Here is a 21,058-nt window from a genome sequence, read left to right on the forward strand (position 1 = left end):
GAGAGAAAAAATCAAGTCCCTCGTTAATCAATGTGTTCGAAAGTAGAGTCCCCAGATCCAACGTACAGTACAGACCAAAAGTTTGGACACTTCTCATTCAAAGAGTTTTCTTTATATGACTCTGAAAATTGTAGATTCACATTGAAGGCATCAAAACTATGAATTAACACATGTGGAATGAAATACTTAACAAAAAAGTTTGAAACAACTAAAAATATGTGTTATATTCTAGGTTCTTCAATGTACCCACCTTTTGCTTTGATTAATGCTTTGCAAACTCTTGGCATTCTCTTGATGAGCTTCAAGAAGTAGTCACGGAAATGGTTTTCCAACAGTCTTGAAGGCGTTCCCAGAGATGCTTAGCACTTGTTGGCCCTTTCGCCTTCACTCTGCGGTCCAGGTCACCCCAAACCATCTCAATTGGGTTCAGGTCTGAAGACTGTGGAGGGCAGGTCATCTGGCGTAGCACCCATCGCTCTCCTTCTTAGTCAAATAGCCCTTACACAGCCTGGAGGTGTGTTTGGGGTCATTATCCTGTTGAAAAATAAATGATGATCCAACTAAACGCAAACTGGATGGAATAGCATGCCGCTGCAAGATGCTGTGGTAGCCATGCTGGTTCAGTATGCCTTCAATTTTGAATAAATCCCCAACAGTGTCACCTGCAAAGCACCCCCACACCATCACACCTCCTCCTCCATGCTTCACGGTGGGAACCAGGCATGTAGGGTCCATCCGTTCACCTTTTCTGCGTCGCACAAAGACACGGTGGTTGGATCCAAAGATCTCAAATTTGGACTCATCAGACTAAAGCACAGATTTCCACTGGTCTAATGTCCATTCCTTGTGTTCTTTAGCCCAAACAAGTCTCTTCTGCTTGTTGCCTGTCCTTAGCAGTGGATTCCTAGCAGCTATTTTTACCATGAAGGCTTGCTGCACAGTCTCCTCTTAACAGTTGTTCTAGAGATGTGTCTGCTGCTAGAACTCTGTGTGGCATTGACCTGGTCTCTAATCTGAGCTGCTGTTAACCTGCGATTTCTGAGGCTGGTAAATCAGATAAACTTATCCTGCGCAGCAGAGGTGACTCTTTGTCTTCCTTTCCTGGGGCGGTCCTCATGTGAGCCAGTTTCTTTGTAGCGTTTGATGGTTTTTGCCACTGCACTTGGGGACACTTTCAAAGTGTTCCCAATTTTTCGGACTGACTGACCTTCATTTCTTAAAGCAATGATGGCCACTCGTTTTTCTTTACGTAGCTGCTTTGTTCTTGCCATAATACAAATTCTAATAGTCTATTCAGTAGGACTATCAGCTGTGTATCCACCAGACTTCTGCACAACACAACTGATGGTCCCAACCCCATTTATAAGGCAAGAAATCTCACTTATTAAACTTGACAGGGCACACCTGTGAAGTGAAAACCATTTCCGGTGACTACCTCTTGAAGCTCATCAAGAGAATGCCAAGAGTGTGCAAAGCAGTAATCAAAGCAAAAGGTGGCTACTTTGAAGAACCTAGAATATAAGACATATTTTCAGTTGTTTCACACTTTTTTGTTAAGTATTTCATTCCACATGTGTTAATTCATAGTTTTGATGCCTTCAATGTGAATCTACAATTTTCAGAGTCATGAAAATAAAGAAAACTCTTTGAATGAGAAGGTGTGTCCAAACGTTTGGTCTGTACTGTAGTCCAGTGTTTCCTCAATTGCAATGATTAAAAAGACTATGGAGCCTCAGAAGACGGCAGCATAGCCTTTGAGCAGCAGCCAGGCCCAGCTGATGTGCTCCATGATACCATGTGATTAAGATGAGCAGTGATGTCAGTAATGTTACTGACGTTACCAGTCATCACAGTCGCAGGGTCTCGTGGAGCTCATTATGAGCCAGGTGTACATGCTGCTTAAAGGCTATGGTCACTCAGAACAAGGCTATATAGCCTTTGATCTTCACATTTGAGCAACATTGTGGGAATAAACGGACTATGTTGGACCTAGAAACTTTGCTTTTGAACAAATTGGTGAACGAGGGACCTTGTTTGTATTTCTCTATTTTTATGACTTTCAGGTTTCCATTTATGGACTAAGTGGGATTCCCTGTACTACATTAGATTTTCTGGACTCCTGAGGACCTGCATGGCTTTTTTTTATAAATTGGTGAACCAGGGAAAGAGTTGAGGAGTGATTTTTATAAATAAAATATTTTTGTATGTGTTTATCTTTTTACTTGCTGGGTTAGTAATGGGTGTGTACACACCTGACATCAACCCCATCTACCATTACCACGATTGCCACTGCACCAAGGCAATTAGGAAGAGCTTATGTAATGTGATGCATAATTTCTAAGGTGGCTGTGGTCTGATTTTTTTTGGCTGGGAAGGAGCCGATAACAATGGATCTTCCCAGTCTGATAATATCAGCCACTAGTTGTCTGCTTTACCTTGGATGGTTATCAAAAATGGAGGGACTCCATGTCGCTATCTTTAATTATGTATTTATTTATTAGTTTAAACAAGATTAAAAACACTCTTTAGAGCAGGGGTGGGGAACCTTTTTACTGCCGGGGGCCGTTTGGAACTTTCTACCAACCGTCGGGGGCCGCAGAAAATTATCAATGTGGAAATTGCCTTGCTACATTTGGTCAAACAATTAATTAACTCACCCCTACTGTTGTGGTTGGAGCTGCTTCTCTTTAGTGCGGCAGTTAATTTTTGGTGATATTGATTATGTTACTTCTCACAACTGCTTTTCCAGGTTTGTCTCGGTCTGGAACGATCAACTCTTTGTGATAATAAGATTGGTAAATCATATACATCACATAACAGACACTGGGACTGCTGTACATACATCACAGGAGAGGCTGGGGGCATATACGTAACATAGGAGATGCTGGGACTGCTGTATATACATCATATAGGAGATGCTGGGACTGCCCCAGCCTTTCCTGTGATGTACATGCCCCAGCCCCTTCTGTGATATATGCCCCCAGCACCTCGACTGTGATGTACATGCTCCAGCATCTCCAATGTGATGTATATGCCACCAGCTTCTCCTGTGATTTGTATGACCCAGCCCCTCCTGTGATGTATATGTTTTAGCCCTTTCAGTGATATATATGTCCCAGCCTCTCCTGTGATGTGTATGCCCACAGCATTTCTATTGTGATGTATTTGCCTCATCCCCTCTTGTGATGTATATGGCTCCAGCATCTTCAGCATGATGTATATGCCCCAGCTCCTCCAGTGATGTGTATGCCCCAGCCCCTCCATTGATGTATATTCCCCCAGCGTCTCCTGTGATGTATATATCATAGGCAGGGCTGGAGCATACACATCTCAGGAGATGCTGGAGGCATATACATCACAGGAGACGCTGGGGGCATATACATCACAGGAGACACTGGGGCATATACATCACTGGAGGGGCTGGGAGAATATACATCACTGTAGGGGCTCAGGGCATATACATCACAGGGAGGCATAGATATGGCTTTGGGGCACAGACAGCATTTGGAGGGTACATACATTACTGGAGGAGCACAGACAGCACAGGTGGCACAGACAGCACTGCAGGGGGCACAGACAGCACTGGGGGGGTACAGACAGCACTGGGAGGTACAGACAGCACTGGGGGGCATGGACAGCACTAGGGGCACAGGCAGCACTGGCACACAGATCTGGGGGAGGGGCACAATGTTCTAGGGGGCACACAGCCCTCGAGGAGGGGGGCACACAATACTAGAGGGAGGCACATAGCCCTGGTGGGGGGGAACACAACCCTGGTGGAGAAGGCACACTGCACAGGGGGAGCGGGCCCACGGCACCTGGGAAGCGAGCACATAGCACAGTGGGAGTGGGCACAGGGGGAGCGGGCACATTGGGAGCAGGCACACCACACAGTGGGAATGTACTCAGGAGGAGCAGGCACACAGCACATTGGGAGCGTGCACAGAGGGAGCGGGCACACAGCATAGTGGGAGCGCGCACAGGGGGAGCAGGCACACAGCACAGTCAGAGCGGACACATGTCACAGTGTGAGCAGACACTTGGGGAGCGGGCACACAGAACAGGTAGCCATGAAACTGTTGCTAGTCTTACTTTGTGGGTGGAGTTAGCGCTCTGCCCCCTGTCCCACAGAGGAAGTCCTGAGCCCACTGGCACTGACCAGTGTTCACTACTGAACGCTGAGTGCGCATCCTGGCAGCGCACATGGGGATTTAAAGGGTCGGCCGCCGCGTCTTGCCGGCAGATTCCCGAGGGCCGCAGAAAAGGCCATCCTTCAGATGTTCCCTACCCCTGCTTTAGAGCCCATGAAAGGCGCTAAATGGTGCAAGTTTATATGTGCTGGGATTGTGACATTATATACAGTTAGGTCCAGAAATATTTGGACAGTGACACAATTTTTGCGAGTTGGCTCTGCATGCCACCACATTGGATTTGAAATTAAACCTCTACAACAGAATTCAAGTGCAGATTGTAACGTTTAATTTGAAGGTTTGAACAAAAATATCTGATAGAAATTGTAGGAATTGTACACATTTCTTTACAAACACTCCACATTTTAGGAGGTCAAAAGTATTTGGACAAATAAACCAAACCCAAACAAAATATTTTTATTTTCAATATTTTGTTGCGAATCCTTTGGAGGCAATCACTGCCTTAAGTCTGGAACCCATGGACATCACCAAACGCTGGGTTTCCTCCTTCTTAATGCTTTGCCAGGCCTTTACAGCTGCAGCCTTCAGGTCTTGCTTGTTTGTGGGTCTTTCCGTCTTAAGTCTGGATTTGAGCAAGTGAAATGCATGCTCAATTGGGTTAAGATCTGGTGATTGACTTGGCCATTGCAGAATGTTCCACTTTTTTGCACTCATGAACTCCTGGGTAGCTTTGGCTGTATGCTTGGGGTCATTGTCCATCTGTACTATGAAGCGCCGTCCGATCAACTTTGCGGCATTTGGCTGAATCTGGGCTGAAAGTATATCCCGGTACACTTCAGAATTCATCCGGCTACTCTTGTCTGCTGTTATGTCATCAATAAACACAAGTGACCCAGTGCCATTGAAAGCCATGCATGCCCATGCCATCACGTTGCCTCCACCATGTTTTACAGAGGATGTGGTGTGCCTTGGATCATGTGCCATTCCCTTTCTTCTCCAAACTTTTTTCTTCCCATCATTCTGGTACAGGTTGATCTTTGTCTCATCTGTCCATAGAATACTTTTCCAGAACTGAGCTGGCTTCATGAGGTGTTTTTCAGCAAATTTAACTCTGGCCTGTCTATTTTTGGAATTGATGAATGGTTTGCATCTAGATGTGAACCCTTTGTATTTACTTTCATGGAGTCTTCTCTTTACTGTTGACTTAGAGACAGATACACCTACTTCACTGAGAGTGTTCTGGACTTCAGTTGATGTTGTGAACGGGTTCTTCTTCACCAAAGAAAGTATGCGGCGATCATCCACCACTGTTGTCATCCGTGGACGCCCAGGCCTTTTTGAGTTCCCAAGCTCACCAGTCAATTCCTGTTTTCTCAGAATGTACCCGACTGTTGATTTTGCTACTCCAACCATGTCTGCTATCTCTCTGATGGATTTTTTCTTTTTTTTCAGCCTCAGGATGTTCTGCTTCACCTCAATTGAGAGTTCCTTAGACCGCATGTTGTCTGGTCACAGCAACAGCTTCCAAATGCAAAACCACACACCTGTAATCAACCCCAGACCTTTTAACTACTTCATTGATTACAGGTTAACGAGGGAGACGCCTTCAGAGTTAATTGCAGCCCTTAGAGTCCCTTGTCCAATTACTTTTGGTCCCTTGAAAAAGAGGAGGCTATGCATTACAGAGCTATGATTCCTAAACCCTTTCTCCGATTTGGATGGGAAAACTCTCATATTGCAGCTGGGAGTGTGCACTTTCAGCCCATATTATATATATAATTGTATTTCTGAACATGTTTTTGTAAACAGCTAAAATAACAAAACTTGTGTCACTGTCCAAATATTTCTGGCCCTAACTGTATCTTCAGGAAATCTATCTATCTATTTATCTATATAGCTATTTGTCTACATCTTCATAAACGATTGCTTTTTTTAATATAACTGCTTAAAATTACATAGTTATTATAGTATGTAAAAGATGATTTTAAAAAAGCATTGCGTAAGGATGGCATACGCATGTCCATGTGACATCCAGTTTTTTCTTGCACAAATTGAATTGCGTTGGCGAGGCGCGGCCATTTTACGCCGCTATATGCAGCAGCCCGATTACAGCTGAGGAAAAAGTCTCAGATGAACAGTGCCTCATTGAATAACATTACGGCGAGTACAATGAGATATTTTCTTACAATGCACTCATTGTTTTTATTGATTGGAATTAAATTGATGCAATAATAAATACACCCTACATCAAAGACTGCCACATCTAGTATTTTTATGACCACCATGATTGTTAAAGAGAGCATCAAGTATTCTAGGCATGGAATGAACAAGTTGGTGACATGAACAAATTTGCAACAAATTTTTCCATTCTGCAAGAACAAGCTCTTTTGAAGTCTTGATAGGTTTTCAGTTTAGGTCAGAACAGGAGACACTTGGTCACTGACTCTTTCACACTATTTTTTATCAGAAATGCAGAAATTGACCATAGTTGTGTATTTTGTTTCATGGTGATGATGGAAAAGTGCATGTCTACCAAGTACACAGAGTGACTGAAGCATCTTCCCTTTCATTGTAGAGCAGTACGTCTGTGAATTCATAAAATTATCAATGATATTTAGCCCCAGACACCAGTAGTGCTCATGCAGTAACACAATAGGACACTGCCACCACCATGTTTCACTGTAGGCACTATATATATATATAATATATATATATATATATATATATATATATATATATATATATATAATATATATATATATATATATACAGTGATGGAAATAATTATTTGATCCCTTGCTGATTTTGTAAGTTTGCCCATTGACAAAGACATGAACAGTCTGTAATTTTAAGGGTATGTTAATTTTAACAGTGAGAGATAGAATATCCAAAATAAAATCCAGAAAATCACATTGTATAAATTATATAAATTTATTTGCAATTTGTAGAGAGAAATGAGTATTTTATCCCTCTGCCAAACAAGACTTAATACTTGGTGGCAAAACCCTTGTTGGCAGCACAGCAGTCAGACAGTTTTTGTAGTTGATGATGAGGTTTGCGCACATGTCAGGAGGAATTTTGGTCCTCTCCTCTTTGAAGATCATCTCTAAATCATTAAGATTCTGAGGCTGTCTCTTGGCAACTCAAAGCTTCAGCTTCCTCAATAAGTTTTCTATGGGATTAAGGTCTAGAGTCTAGCTAGGCCACTCCATGACCTTAATGTGCATCTTTTTGAGCCACTCCTTTGTTGCCTTGGCTGTATGTTTTGGATCATTATTGTGCTGCAAGACCCAGCCACATCCCATTTTTAATGTCTTTTTGGAGGGAAGGAGGTTGTCACTCAGGATTTTATGGTACATGGCTCATTTTATTGTCCCATTGATGCGGTGAAGTAGTCCTGTGCCTTTAGCAGAGAAATACCCCAAAACATAATGTTTCCACCTCCATGCTTCACAGTGTGGATGGTGTTCTTTGGTTATAGGCAGCATTTTTCTTCCTCCAAACACGGCGAGTTGAGTTAAGGCCAAAGAGCTCAATTTTTGTCTCATTTGACCACAGCACCTTCTCCCAATCACTCTCAGAATCATCCAGGTGTTCATTGGCAAACTTCAGATGGGTCGGCTGCACATGGGCCTTCTTGAGCAGTTGGACTTTGTGGGCACTGCAGGATTTTAATCCATTACAGCGTAATGTGTTACCAGTGGTTTTCTTGGTGACAATGGTCCAAGCTGCCTTGAGATCATTAAAAAGTTCCCCCCATGAAGTTTTAGGCTGATCTCTCACCTTCTTAATGATCCTGGATTCCCCACGAGGTGAGATTTTGCATGGAGCCCCAGATCGATATCAATTGACATTATTTGTATTTCATCCATTTTCTTACTATTGTACCAACAGTTGTCTTCTTCTCACCCAGCGTCTTACTTATGGTTTTGTAGCCCATTCCAGCCTTGTGCAGGTCTATGATCTTGTCTCTGACATCTTTAGATTGAAAGTGACGCACATCCGGCGCCGGTAGTGATGTCGCAGCGTGTAAAGCCTAGATACACCGATCACCGATCGCAAAAACGTCACAATCGGGTGTTCGGTGTAGCATCGGTCATTTCCATAACTTGGAAATGACTGATGTTGCGATGTTGTTCCTCGTTCCTGCGGCAGCACACATCGCTGTGTGTGAAGCCGCAGGAGCGAGGAACATCTCCTACCTGCGTCCCGGCTGCAATGAGAAGGACAGAGGTGGGCGGGATGTTTACGTCTCGCTCATCTCCGCCCCTCCGCTTCAATTGGCCGCCTGCCGTGTGACATTGCTGTGACGCCACACGACCCGCCCCCTTAGGAAGGAGGCGGATTGCCAGCCAGAGCGACGTCGCAAGACAGGTAAGTGCGTGTGAAGCTGGCGTAGTGATAATGTTCGCTACGGCAGCTATCACTAGATTTCGCACCTGCGACGGGGGCGGGGACTATCGCACTCGGCATCGCAAGCATATATATTGTGTGTATATATATATATATATTTATTTTATTACTAACCATTAATAACGCCATTTGGTTTGACGCCATATATTCAAAAGACATTTATCTTGGTCTCATTGCTCTGGAATATACAGCCCCTTTCTACTTATTTCGATAATTGCCGTGAACTTGCATGTTGTTTGTTTCAACTCTTCTCATCAGAAGATGCTCCTGTTTAAATGGTACCTTCTGTGGTCGGCTTGACATGTCTGTAAGGTGGTTGCAGTTCCATCTTTGTTCTTGTATTTTTGTATCCCTTTTGCTCCAATATTCTGAAGGAAAGGTAAAACATTTTTGGTCTTCTTGTAACCTTAATTTTTTTTTTTTTGTATAAGGGAACTATTTTCATTCTCAGGTATTGTGACATTTCTCTTCCTTGTGGTACCATTGCTCATTGCTGACACCATGAAATGGGAAGGGATTTTCTTTAAGTAACTCTTTTGTACAGTCAACTGTCTGCTAGACACCTGTTTTAATGAATTATCCAGGATTATTTTTTTACTATGGGCTTAAGAACTTGCAGGCAGGTAGCTGCTAACTACCTGCCTGTTCTACCCAGTACTGGCTCAGTGCGGTCACGCACCGCTCCTGCCGGCAATTCTGCTACTTCTTGTCAACAGAGCAGCTCCTCCTCTTCCTAGCTGTTCCATTGATGGGACAACGCCATGCTGATTGACAGCCAGTTTCTTGTAATTAGGCAGCAGGTGCGCTTGCTTTCAATCAGCATGATCTTGACAATCATGTCTTATCAACAGAGCGACCTGGAAGAGAAGCAGCTACTCTGTCGATGCGACATCAGCGGGAGTCTCAGAACCGCTGGCCCAAGTCAGACTCCTATGTGGCGGCATAAATTGTCACTGGGCAGAACAGGCAGTAAGTTAGCAACAACCTGTCTGTTAGTTCTTAGTCCTATTGTAAAAAAATAAAATAGTCTTGAACAACCCTTTTAATGAATAATTAGAATAATTAGGTTAACCTGTGGTTGCATCCATGTTAGATAGTCTAAACGTTAGCTTTGTTGCTTGGACTTTTTTTGGGGGGGGGGGGTGTGTACTTATTTTTGCAACATGGTCATGAATAAATTTGTTAGGAAAATTACTATTTTAAATGTGCAAATTAACAAATTTTGTTTGAAATCAATAGTCCACATTTTGGGGAGTATCTTCTAATATGGTATCCAGTAGAAAATGTTGAAACTGAAAAGTTGTCTGACAAATATATTGAGGTGTACTCATTTATGCTGGGCTTTGTATATGTAATGGCTTCATTTATATTTTGCTCCACAGTTGTACAACGCATATCCATCCCTTTTGCGCTGGTTTCCAGGAAGTCACAAAACCGTCTTAAAAATCACTGATGAGCTTCGTTCCGTAATTAGAGACATGATCACAAAAACAAGGAATCAACTGGATGACAATGACCCACAAACTGTTGTAGATTACTTTCTGGTCAAACAAAAAGAGGTAAAATAATAAGATAAGATATTTGGTAATTGTGGTTGTCTGGTAGGAATGGAGAGGGGTAAATTTCCGATCTTTGCTAATATTTTACTAAGTCACTGAGCAAAAAATGCCCATGATATAACACACTTAAGCCAGTTTGAGAAATTTCTCTATCAGCCATTTTTGGCCATGGCCGTTGGGCATTCTGAATCAGCAAAAATAATCTACGACAAAGATAAAGGTCTATTGAGACCTTTCATTCAGCACAATTTGCACGTTAAAGGAGACCTTTCACTGGATTATTATTATTTAAACAGAATGTCTCGTACAATTGATGCCGATCCACTGATTCTGGAACATTTCTTCTTTTTCTTTTGTGCCCTTCCATTCCAGAGTTATGCCCTCAGGTTAAGGTTTTCCTTCAACTAACTGGGTGTATACCACCAAACTTCTTTGTAGGCTTGGCCGTGTTTTGATTGGCCAATGTCAGAGCAGAAAAGCCCCCAAAGAAGTCCTGTGGTGCACACCCATTTTTTAATGGGAAAGTATGCATATTTCTTATAACTTTGGGATAGTGGAGCACAGATGGAAAATAAAACCTTTTCCAGGATCATTGGTCAGCACTAGAGTTGAGCGATGTTCGAGGTTCGCCAATTTCATGTTCTAGTGATTTCGGAGGTGTTCGAGAGGCTCGATGAACTCGAGCTTTTTGCTAAAAGCTCGACGGTTCGAGTTACGTTTGAGAACGGTTCGAGCACCAAAAAGCCAAGCTAGTTACTTGCTGGCTTTTCACTGTAATAGTGTGAGTCACTGTGTGAATCACGCTATTATCAAAATTCAGCGTATAGTGTGCTGTGGGGGGGTGATGGGGTTTAGATCAGTGCTGCTGCTGAGCTGAGTGCTGAGAGAATGCCGATCGCCATTTTTTTTTTTTTATCCCTACCGCGCGTACAGTGGGGCGGGCCAAGCTGTCAGCAAATCACAGAGACACACACTGCACAGTGGATTTTTGCCAGACAAGCAAGGGCATGTGTCATAGGCTGTGCATGTCACATGTCTTTGCTCTATAAGAAACGGTTATTTTCCCCGTCGCCGCCATTATCTGTCTGCTGCGTGTGGGTGACAGTCACTGCTCCCGCTCCTACTGCTGCTGTGTGCGCTATAGAGATACAGTGCAATCTACACAGCACTTTAGGGATTAGGAACTACTGGTTATTTAAGCACTTTTCAGGGCTGATTTAAAGGCGTTCATAGCCATAGCTGCTAGACAGGTCCGTGCAAACGCTGTGCTGGGCTTTGCTGTCCTGCTACCTACAGCACCCGTGCATTCTACCCACCTGGCCCTTTTTTGCCACGCTATTTTATTTCCCCAAATAGCTGACACTTTTTGTGGCATCCTAAAAGTGTCTGGAATACTAAGTTAGTGTTCCTTTGCTGTCCACTGACCCACAGCACTCGTGCATTCTACCCACATGGCCATTTTTTGCCACGGGATTTTATTTCCCCGAAAGTGCTGACACTTTTTGTGGCATTCCAAAAGTGTCTGGAATACTAAGCTAGTGTTCCTTTGCTGTCCCACTGACCCACATCACTCGTGCATTCTACCCACCTGGCCAGTTTTTGCCACGCTATTTTATTTCCCCAAAGAACTGACACTTTTTGTGGCATCCTAAAAGTGTCTGGAATACTAAGTTAGTGTTCCTTTGCTGTCCACTGACCCACAGCACTCGTGCATTCTACCCACCTGGCCATTTTTTGCCACGCTATTTTATTTCCCCAAAGAACTGACACTTTTTGTGGCATCCTAAAAGTGTCTGGAATACTAAGTTAGTGTTCCTTTGCTGTCCACTGACCCACAGCACTCGTGCATACTACCCACCTGGCCATTTTTTGCCATGCTATTTTATTTCCCCAAAGTGCTGACACTTTTTGTGGCATCCTAAAAGTGTCTGCAATACTAAGCTAGTGTTCCTTTGCTGTCCACTGTCCCACAGCACTCGTGCATTTTACCCTTCTGGCCATTTTTTGCCACGCTATTTTATTTCCCCAAAGAGCTGACACTTTTTGTGGCATCCTAAAAGTGTCTGGAATATTAAGTTAGTGTTACTTTGCTGTCCACTGACCCACAGCACTCGTGCATTCTACCCACCTGGCCAGTTTTTGCCACGCTATTTTATTTCCCCAAAGTGCTGACACTTTTTGCGGCATCCTAAAAGTGTCTGGAATAATAAGTTAGTGTTCCTTTGCTGTACACTGACCCACAGCACCCTTGCATTCTACCCACCTGCCCATTTTTTGCCAGGCTATTTTATTTCCCCAAAAGCTGACACTTTTTGTAGCATCCTAAAAGTGTCTGGAATACTAACTTAGTGTTCCTTTGCTGTCCACTGACCCACAGCACCTGTGCATACTACACACCTATCCATTTTTGCTACGCATTTCTAATTGCAAACTGTGCTGCCACTGTTAGGGGCATTCTAAAATTGACCGGGATACTCAGTGTTGGTTCTTCAGCTGTCAATAAAGCTAGACCACCTCTGCATGGTACACACCTGTCAATTTTTAGCAACGTAATTCTAATTGCAAACTGTGCTGCCACTGTTAGGGGCATACTAAAATTGTCTGGAATAGCCAGTGTTGGTTCTTCAGCTGTCAATAAAGCTAGACCACCTCTGCAATCTACACCACCCCTCCATTTTTACTACCACATTTTCAGTGTCTAATCTTGTTACTAACAAAATGAATGGCAAAAGGACAGATGCTGGTGGAAAGGGGAACAGGCGTGTTGGAAAAAGAAAAAAAGTTTGTGTCCGTGGGGTAGGTGGGAAACCTACATTAACATCTGCTGAAGAAAGGCCATCTTCCAACAAAAGTAAGATGTCTACTACTTTCCGTGGACAATCTGATGAGATCCCTTTTTTACGGGACCGAACAACTCTAACAAAGGTAGATGATGCACCAAAAAAGAACATGCTTGAGTGGATCGCAAGTGCTCCAACAAGTGGCCTCTACTCCACCTCAACTTCAACATCCAAAAAACAACAGTCCTCTGAGTTGTCACCCCAATCGCACTTGCTTTCTCCCAGCTCTGAAGTCTCCATCAGCCCTGCACAGTATGGTGTAACAAAGATGGCTGAGTCTGCAGTGCTGTTCAGTCACACTATAGGCTGAAAATCAGAGGTCTGCTGCTCCCAAGCTACAGTGAGTACAGACCAGGAAATGGTCTGCAGTGATGCCCAGAAGCTTTGTGGGTCTGATTCAGGCCCTGATGACCAAGTTTATGAGCATAATGTAGACCCTCATTCCCAAACTGTAACACCTGTTGGTGGAGACAATGAGGAACATACTGATGACGATGAGACGCAGATACCTGATTGGGATGACAACTTAACTATTCAGTCAGGGCAGGAAGAGGTTAGGTATGAGGGCGAGGGGAGTGCAAACACAACGCTTGATGATGAAGTTCTAGATCTCACTTACTGTCAACCCACATTCACGCACTCGAGGAGGTCAGCAGAGGCGGTGGAGGAGGATGTGACTGACAACGAAGTTACCTTGCGCCTTCCTGGACAGAGTCAGAGTCCTGGAATCACGTCAACAACTGCATCCTCAGCCACAACTCTGCCTCTGAGCACAAGTCGGGGTTGCTCGGCAGGTTGCATGGGCTCTAAGCCTTGCCTAGCCTGGTCCTTTTTTGACCTCACAAAGGATCTCCCAAATCATGTGATATGTAAGATTTGTCGCCAATCTATAAGTAGAGGCTGAAAGCTCACTAGTTCGACAACTTCTTCCATGGATCGTCCCATGAATAACAAGCATAAGTCCCAGTGGGAAGCTCACTGTGCTACAATGCGGCCTAGCGGAGCGGGCCAACCACCGTCTGCCCCTTCAAGTGCACCCGCACGCTCTCCTTCCTCTGTGACTGTGGGGACAGCTTTCACACATGTTTTTCCACGCACACCTTCCACCTCTTTAACCGCAGCAGGCAATTTACTTGGCAGGTCGTCAGTTGTTTTGGGAGGGGAAACAAGTGCTTTTGTAGAGCTCTCTGACATCAAGAGCACCAACTTTGGATGAAGGCAACATCATGTCTCCGCCTGAACTTTTCTCACAGACCTGCAGTTTTCCAGGGACCCCCTACTCAACACCGTCTCCACACAGCAGCCAGATCTCGGTCCCTCAGATGTAGACAACTAAAAGGCCATTTCCTCCGAGCCATGACAAAGCTAAGAGGTTGACTTTCACCCTCTGTAAGCTCTTGGCTACCAAAATGCTGCCTTTCCGCCTGGTGGACACAGAGGATTTTCGAGACCTTATGTCAGTCGCAGTGCCCCAGTACCAGATGCCCAGTCACCACTACTTCTCCAAGAAAGGTGTGCCTGCGCTACACCAGCATGTCACACACAACATCACCGCTTCCTTGAGAAACTCTGTGTGTGACAGGGTGCATTTCACGACCGATACTTGGACCAGTAAGCATGGACAGGGGTGTTACATGTCACTGACTGGGCACTGGGTAACTATGGTGAGAGATGGAGAAGGGTCTGATGAACAAGTCTTTCCGTCCCCACGAATTGTGCGTCAATCCTCTTTATGTAGAAGTTCCTTCACTGCTTTTGCCTCCTCAACCTCGTCTGGGTCCTCCACCTCCGCCCCAAGCCTGTCTGGTCAGGCCACCCGCGTTGTAACTGCGCACAAGGAATCCCATACACCTCCTTACTATGCTGGCAGCAGAGCTCAACGGCATCAGGCGATCTTTACGTTGAAATGTCTGGGAAATAAGAGTCACACAGCTGAGAAGTTGTGGTCAGCTCTGCAGTCCGAGTTTCGTAAATGGTTGTCTCAACTCAACCTGCAGCCTGGGAAAGCCGTGTGCGACAATGCTGCAAACCTGGGTGCGGCCCTTCGCCTGGACAAGGTGACACACGTGCCTTGTATGGCTCACATGTTGAACCTTGTTGTCCAGCAATTTTTATCCCACTATCCCGGCCTAGATGGGCTTCTGCACAGGGCACGGTCACTCTCTGCTCACTTCCCTTCCGCCGTTCAACCGCCGCAGCTGACTGACTTGCATCGCTCCAGAAGTCTTTCACCGCCTGAAATGCAATGTGGCGACATGCTGGAATTCGACTCTCCACATGTTGCAGTGACTGTGGCAGCACCGCTGAGCCCTGGTGCAATACGTTATGACGTATAGCCTGGGCCAATGAGATGCAGAGGTGGGGTAGATCACGCTGCTGGAGTGGTCTCAGATCAAGGACCTATGCACCTTTCTGCACAGTTTCGACATGGCGATGAATATGTTTTAGCGCTGACAATGCCATTATCAGCATGACAATTCCAGTCATTTACATGCTGGAGCACATGCTAAACACTATTCAGAGTAAGGGGGTGGGACAAGAGGAAGGGGAGGAAGTACAGGAGGATTCATATGCGCAAGGGATACCAACATCTACAAGGTCCAGACGTTCAGCATCACCAAGGCGGCAGGAATGGGATGGTGGGGGAGAGGGATTAACAAGGGCGTATGGTAGCAGCCAAAATGTTGAGGAAGGTGCAGGAGACCAGGAAGAAATGGAGGACTGACTCTCGATGGCCATGGAAGACTCAGTAGATGAGGGAGACCTTGGTCAAATTTCGGTTGAACGAGGTTGGGGGGAGATATCAGCGGAAGAAAGCACAGTTATCACCTCGCCGCCACAAACACAGCGAGGACTTTGTTCGCATGGATGAGCAAGACACATGAGCGCCTTCTTGCTGCACTACCTACAACATGACCCTCGGATTGTCCGAATTAGAAGTGATGATGACTACTGGGTTGCCACACTATTAGATCCCCAGTACAAGTCCAAATTTGGCGAAATAATTCCAGCCATAGAAAGGGACGCACATATGCAGGAGTATCAGCAGAAGCTGTTACTCAATCATAACTCGGCTTTTCCACCAAACACCAGTGGTGCACAGAGAGTGAGTCTCCCAGTTGTAACTTGGCAAGCATGGGACTGTCTCGTCATTATCAGTTAAACCGTACCAGCAGCACCGTATCTGGTGCTGTTAACAGCAATTTTATGGAATCATTTCATAATTTTTTTAGACCATCCAATGCAAGGCCACAAGAGACAAGAAGTCTGACACATAGTCACCGGCTGGAGACGATGATACAGGAGTATCTCCAAATGAACATCGATGCCATAACTTTGCAACTGTAGTCTTGCTCATTTTGGGCTTCAAATCTTGAAAAATGGCCTGAGCTCGCCACTTACGCCTTGGAGATCTTGTCGTGTCTCGCAGCCAGCGTTGTCTCTGAACATGTCTTTAGTGCTGCTGGGTGTGTGCTGACAGATAAGCGCACGCGTCTGTCCAGTGACAATGTGGACAGACTAACGTTCATCAAGATGAACAAGTCATGGATCAGCAAGGACTTTGCTACCCCTGTGTCATCCTGGGGAGAGTAAAGGCAAGCGTATTTTTGACTGTGCTTGATGCAAATCTACCTGTCAAGTTTGCAATTGGGGCACAAGTGATGCCACTGAAGTGGTGTCTGTGGGGCCCAATTTTTGGAAAAAAGAGAGACTCTGCTTGGAGTCCCCTTGCTGTGTTTTAAATGATTTTAGAAGGGCATGACATGCCTATATCTGTGTCTACTCCTGTTTTTCCTTGTCCAGCTGTTTTGTTTTCGCATGAGTATACAGTTAGGTCCAGAAATATTTGGACAGTGACACAATTTTGGCGAGTTGGGCTCTGCATGCCACCACATTGGATTTTAAATGAAACCTCTACAACAGAATTCAATTGCAGATTGTAACGTTTAATTTGAAGGTTTGAACAAAAATATCTGATAGAAATTGTAGGAATTGTACACATTTCTTTACAAACACTCCACATTTTAGGAGGTCAAAAGTAATTGGACAAATAAACCAAACCCAAACAAAATATTTTTATTTTCAATATTTTGTTGCGAATCCTTTGGAGGCGATCACTGCCTTAAGTCTGGAACCCATGGACATCACCAAACGCTGGGTTTCCTCCTTCTTAATGCTTTGCCAGGCCTTTACAGCCGCAGCCTTCAGGTCTTGCTTGTTTGTGGGTCTTTCCGTCTTAAGTCTGGATTTGAGCAAGTGAAATGCATGCTCAATTGGGTTAAGATCTGGTGATTGACTTGGCCATTGCAGAATGTTCCACTTTTTTGCACTCATGAACTCCTGGGTAGCTTTGGCTGTGTTCTTGGGGTCATTGTCCATCTGTACTATGAAGCACCGTCCGATCAACTTTGCGGCATTTAGCTGAATCTGGGCTGAAAGTATATCCCGGTACACTTCAGAATTCATCCGGCTACTCTTGTCTGCTGTTATGTCATCAATAAACACAAGTGACCCAGTGCCATTGAAAGCCATGCATGCCCATGCCATCACGTTGCCTCCACCATGTTTTACAGAGGATGTGGTGTGCCTTGGATCATGTGCCGTTCCCTTTCTTCTCCAAACTTTTTTCTTCCCATCATTCTGGTACAGGTTGATCTTTGTCTCATCTGTCCATAGAATACTTTTCCAGAACTGAGCTGGCTTCATGAGGTGTTCTTCAGCAAATTTAACTTTGGCCTGTCTATTTTTGGAATTGATGAATGGTTTGCATCTAGATGTGAACCCTTTGTATTTACTTTCATGGAGTCTTCTCTTTACTGTTGACTTAGAGACAGATACACCTACTTCACTGAGAGTGTTCTGGACTTCAGTTGATGTTGTGAACGGGTTCTTCTTCACCAAAGAAAGTATGCGGCGATCATCCACCACTGTTGTCATCCGTGGACGCCCAGGCCTTTTTGAGTTCCCAAGCTCACCAGTCAATTCCTTTTTTCTCAGAATGTACCCGACTGTTGATTTTGCTACTCCAAGCATGTCTGCTATCTCTCTGATGGATTTTTTCTTTTTTTTCAGCCTCAGGATGTTCTGCTTCACCTCAATTGAGAGTTCCTTAGACCGCATGTTGTCTGGTCACAGCAACAGCTTCCAAATGCAAAACCACACACCTGTAATCAACCCCAGACCTTTTAACTAGTTCATTGATTACAGGTTAACGAGGGAGACGCCTTCAGAGTTAATTGCAGCCCTTAGAGTCCCTTGTCCAATTACTTTTGGTCCCTTGAAAAAGAGGAGGTTATGCATTACAGAGCTATGATTCCTAAACCCTTTCTCCGATTTGGATGTGAAAACTCTCATATTGCAGCTGGGAGTCTGCACTTTCAGCCCATATTATATATATAATTGTATTTCTGAACATGTTTTTGTAAACAGCTAAAATAACAAAACTTGTGTCACTGTCCAAATATTTCTGGACCTAACTGTATGTCTTTGTCACTTTCCCATGTGTTTGTGGTGTCTTGGGAGTTGTTTGTCACCTTTTGGACACCTTTGAAGGTGTTTTCTTTGTGTTTTTATGTGTTTGTGTTTGCTTCCCATTGTTTTCAATGGGGTTCGAGAGGTTCGTCGAACGGCTCGCCGAACCGAACTCAAACGGGGCCTCCGTTTGACGAACCGAACCGAACTCGAGCCTTTAGAGGCTGGCTCATCTCTAGTCAGCACGAATTGTGGGAGATACTCAATTTATAGAAAAAATCTACTGTGAAAAGTCCTCCTTTAAAGAAATCAAGTTTTAACCATGTGAGACCTGCCTAATCATACTTTGATCTAATATTCTTGCTGTTTCCTATCTATCTGTTTTAATGTGTTCCCTGATATATTTCATATTATGCACATTTCAGGAGAAACCAGATCCTGAGTTATATTTTCACGATGAAAACTTAACCTCTCTTTTGGTGGACTTGCTTGCTGCTGGAGTAGAGACATCTGCTACCACCCTGAGATGGGCCCTTCTATTGATGATGAAATATCCTGAAATTCAAAGTAAGGAGAAATCACAATTGATTGTTCTAAAAAAATATATATCAAATTATATATAGTTAAAAGGTTCCTAAATAACAAGTTATGCCCTGTTCACAGGATAGAACAGAACTCGTTGATTGCTGAGGGTCCATACTTTGGGTTCCTCAATAATGCAGAGAATAGAGCTCTCCAGCTGCATCTTGAGTGAAATGCAGATAAACATCTACTCAGGCAAATAAGTCAGCTCAATTCACAGTGTATTGGTTCTAGGTGTGCTATGGACACATAGGTGTGCTATGGACACATAGGTGTGCTATGGACACATAGGTGTGCTATGGACACATAGGTGTGCTATGAACATTCCAAACAAGAGACTGCAAGTCCATCAGAACTGTACAGCCAGCATTCACGGCTCCTGGATCAACTTGGAGGAATATATTTTAGTCCTAGTATATGGCAACTTTGGCATCTGAGATTAGCTGTTCTTTTTGCAGTGATGGTTCATTTGTGACCTTGGGGGTGCTTCCCCGAATCCCCCTCATTATTAGTGGGTACATACAACGTAATATACATCAAGTGTGTGCTGATTATTTTTAAGGTTAAAAGGTTATCTATTCTGACCCAGTATTGGTAGTGAGTCTTCCGACTATACTACTTTAGAGATTAAAGGGTGCTTTACACGCTGCAACATCGTTAGCGTTTGCTAGCGATGTCGTGAGCGATAGCACCCGCCCCCGTCGTTCGTGCGACATTTGGTGATCGCTGCTGTAGCGAACATTATCGCTACGGCAGCGTCACATGCACATACCTTATCAGCGACGTCGCTGTGACCGCAGAACAATCCCTCCTTCAAGGGGGAAGTGCGTTCGGCGTCATAGCGACGTCATTGCGGCGTCACTAAGCGGCCGCCCAATAGCAGAGGAGGGGCGGAGATGAGCGGCCAGAACATGCCACCCACTTCCTTCCTTCCTCATTGCTGGTGGACGCAGGTAAGGAGATGTTCGTCGTTTCTGCGGTGTCACACATACTGATGTGTGACATCGCAGGAGCGATGAACAACCAGCGGCAGGCACCACCAATGATATTATGAAAAGGAGCAACGTGTCAACGATCAACGATTTTTGACGTTTTTTGCGATCGTTGATCATCACTCCTTGGTGTCACACGCTGCGATGGCGCTAATGGTGCCGGATGTGCGTCACTAACGTCGTGACCCCGACGATATATTGTTAGCGATGTCGCAGCGTGTAAAGCACCCTTAAGGCCCATATTCCCACCGTGGTATGCCAGTTAGATTATAATCCCATGGGGAAAAAAATCGGATCTTTTTATCAGAGAAGAATGAACCAGGTGACTATATGAAGTTGGAATTAAAAAAGATCAAGAGAAGATATAAATATAACTCCTATGAACTAGGAAATCACTCTGGACTATCATTGCTTAATGTGAATAGCGATTTATATCTAAAGTGGCTGAGGATGGACTTATTTCTTTATTAGACATATGTGACTACATCGAAAAATGATCCGTTGAACCTCTGATGAACCTTGTCTAATGTCGAGGGGAAACGCGTCGGGTCATTCTCATTTGTGGGTTTAATTATTAGAGTTGGAGTGTGGATTTAGTTATCTCCATGCAGGAATGATATCTAAATATTTTTTTGAGAAATGAATGAATCTCATCATCTTCCGCCTCGACTACTGCAACCTCCTGCTCTCTGGCCTTCCTTCCAACACTCTTGCACCCCTCCAATCTATCCCAAACTCTGCGGCCCGCTTAATCCACCTCTCCCCCCCCGCTATTCCCCAGCCTCGCCACTCTGCCAATCCCTTCACTGGCTTCCCATCGCCCAACGACTCCAGTTCAAAACATTAACCATGACATACAAAGCCATCCACAACCTGTCTCCTCCCTACATCTGTGACCTAGTCTTCTGGTATCTTCCTGCATGCAACCTCAGATCCTCACAAGATCTTCTTCTCTACTCCTCTCTTATCTCATCTTCCCACAATCGCATACAAGATTTCTCCTGTGCCTCCCCCATACTCTGGAATGCTCTACCTCAGCATATCAGACT

At 44.5% G+C, this 21,058-nt stretch overlaps 1 protein-coding gene across 1 annotated transcript in view; it reads left to right on the plus strand.

Moving 5' to 3' along the window:
- LOC142295731 (cytochrome P450 2K4-like) overlaps window positions 1-21,058 on the plus strand; it is a 100,258-nt gene that overhangs the window by 51,030 nt on the left and 28,170 nt on the right. The window contains exons 6-7 of the mRNA XM_075338823.1: window positions 9,947-10,123; window positions 18,861-19,002. Coding sequence (XP_075194938.1) covers window positions 9,947-10,123; window positions 18,861-19,002 — 319 coding nt within the window. The remainder of the gene's footprint in view (window positions 1-9,946; window positions 10,124-18,860; window positions 19,003-21,058) is intronic.

This window comes from Anomaloglossus baeobatrachus, chromosome 3, assembly GCF_048569485.1.
Source record: "Anomaloglossus baeobatrachus isolate aAnoBae1 chromosome 3, aAnoBae1.hap1, whole genome shotgun sequence".
NCBI classification, from domain to species: Eukaryota; Metazoa; Chordata; class Amphibia; order Anura; family Aromobatidae; genus Anomaloglossus; species Anomaloglossus baeobatrachus.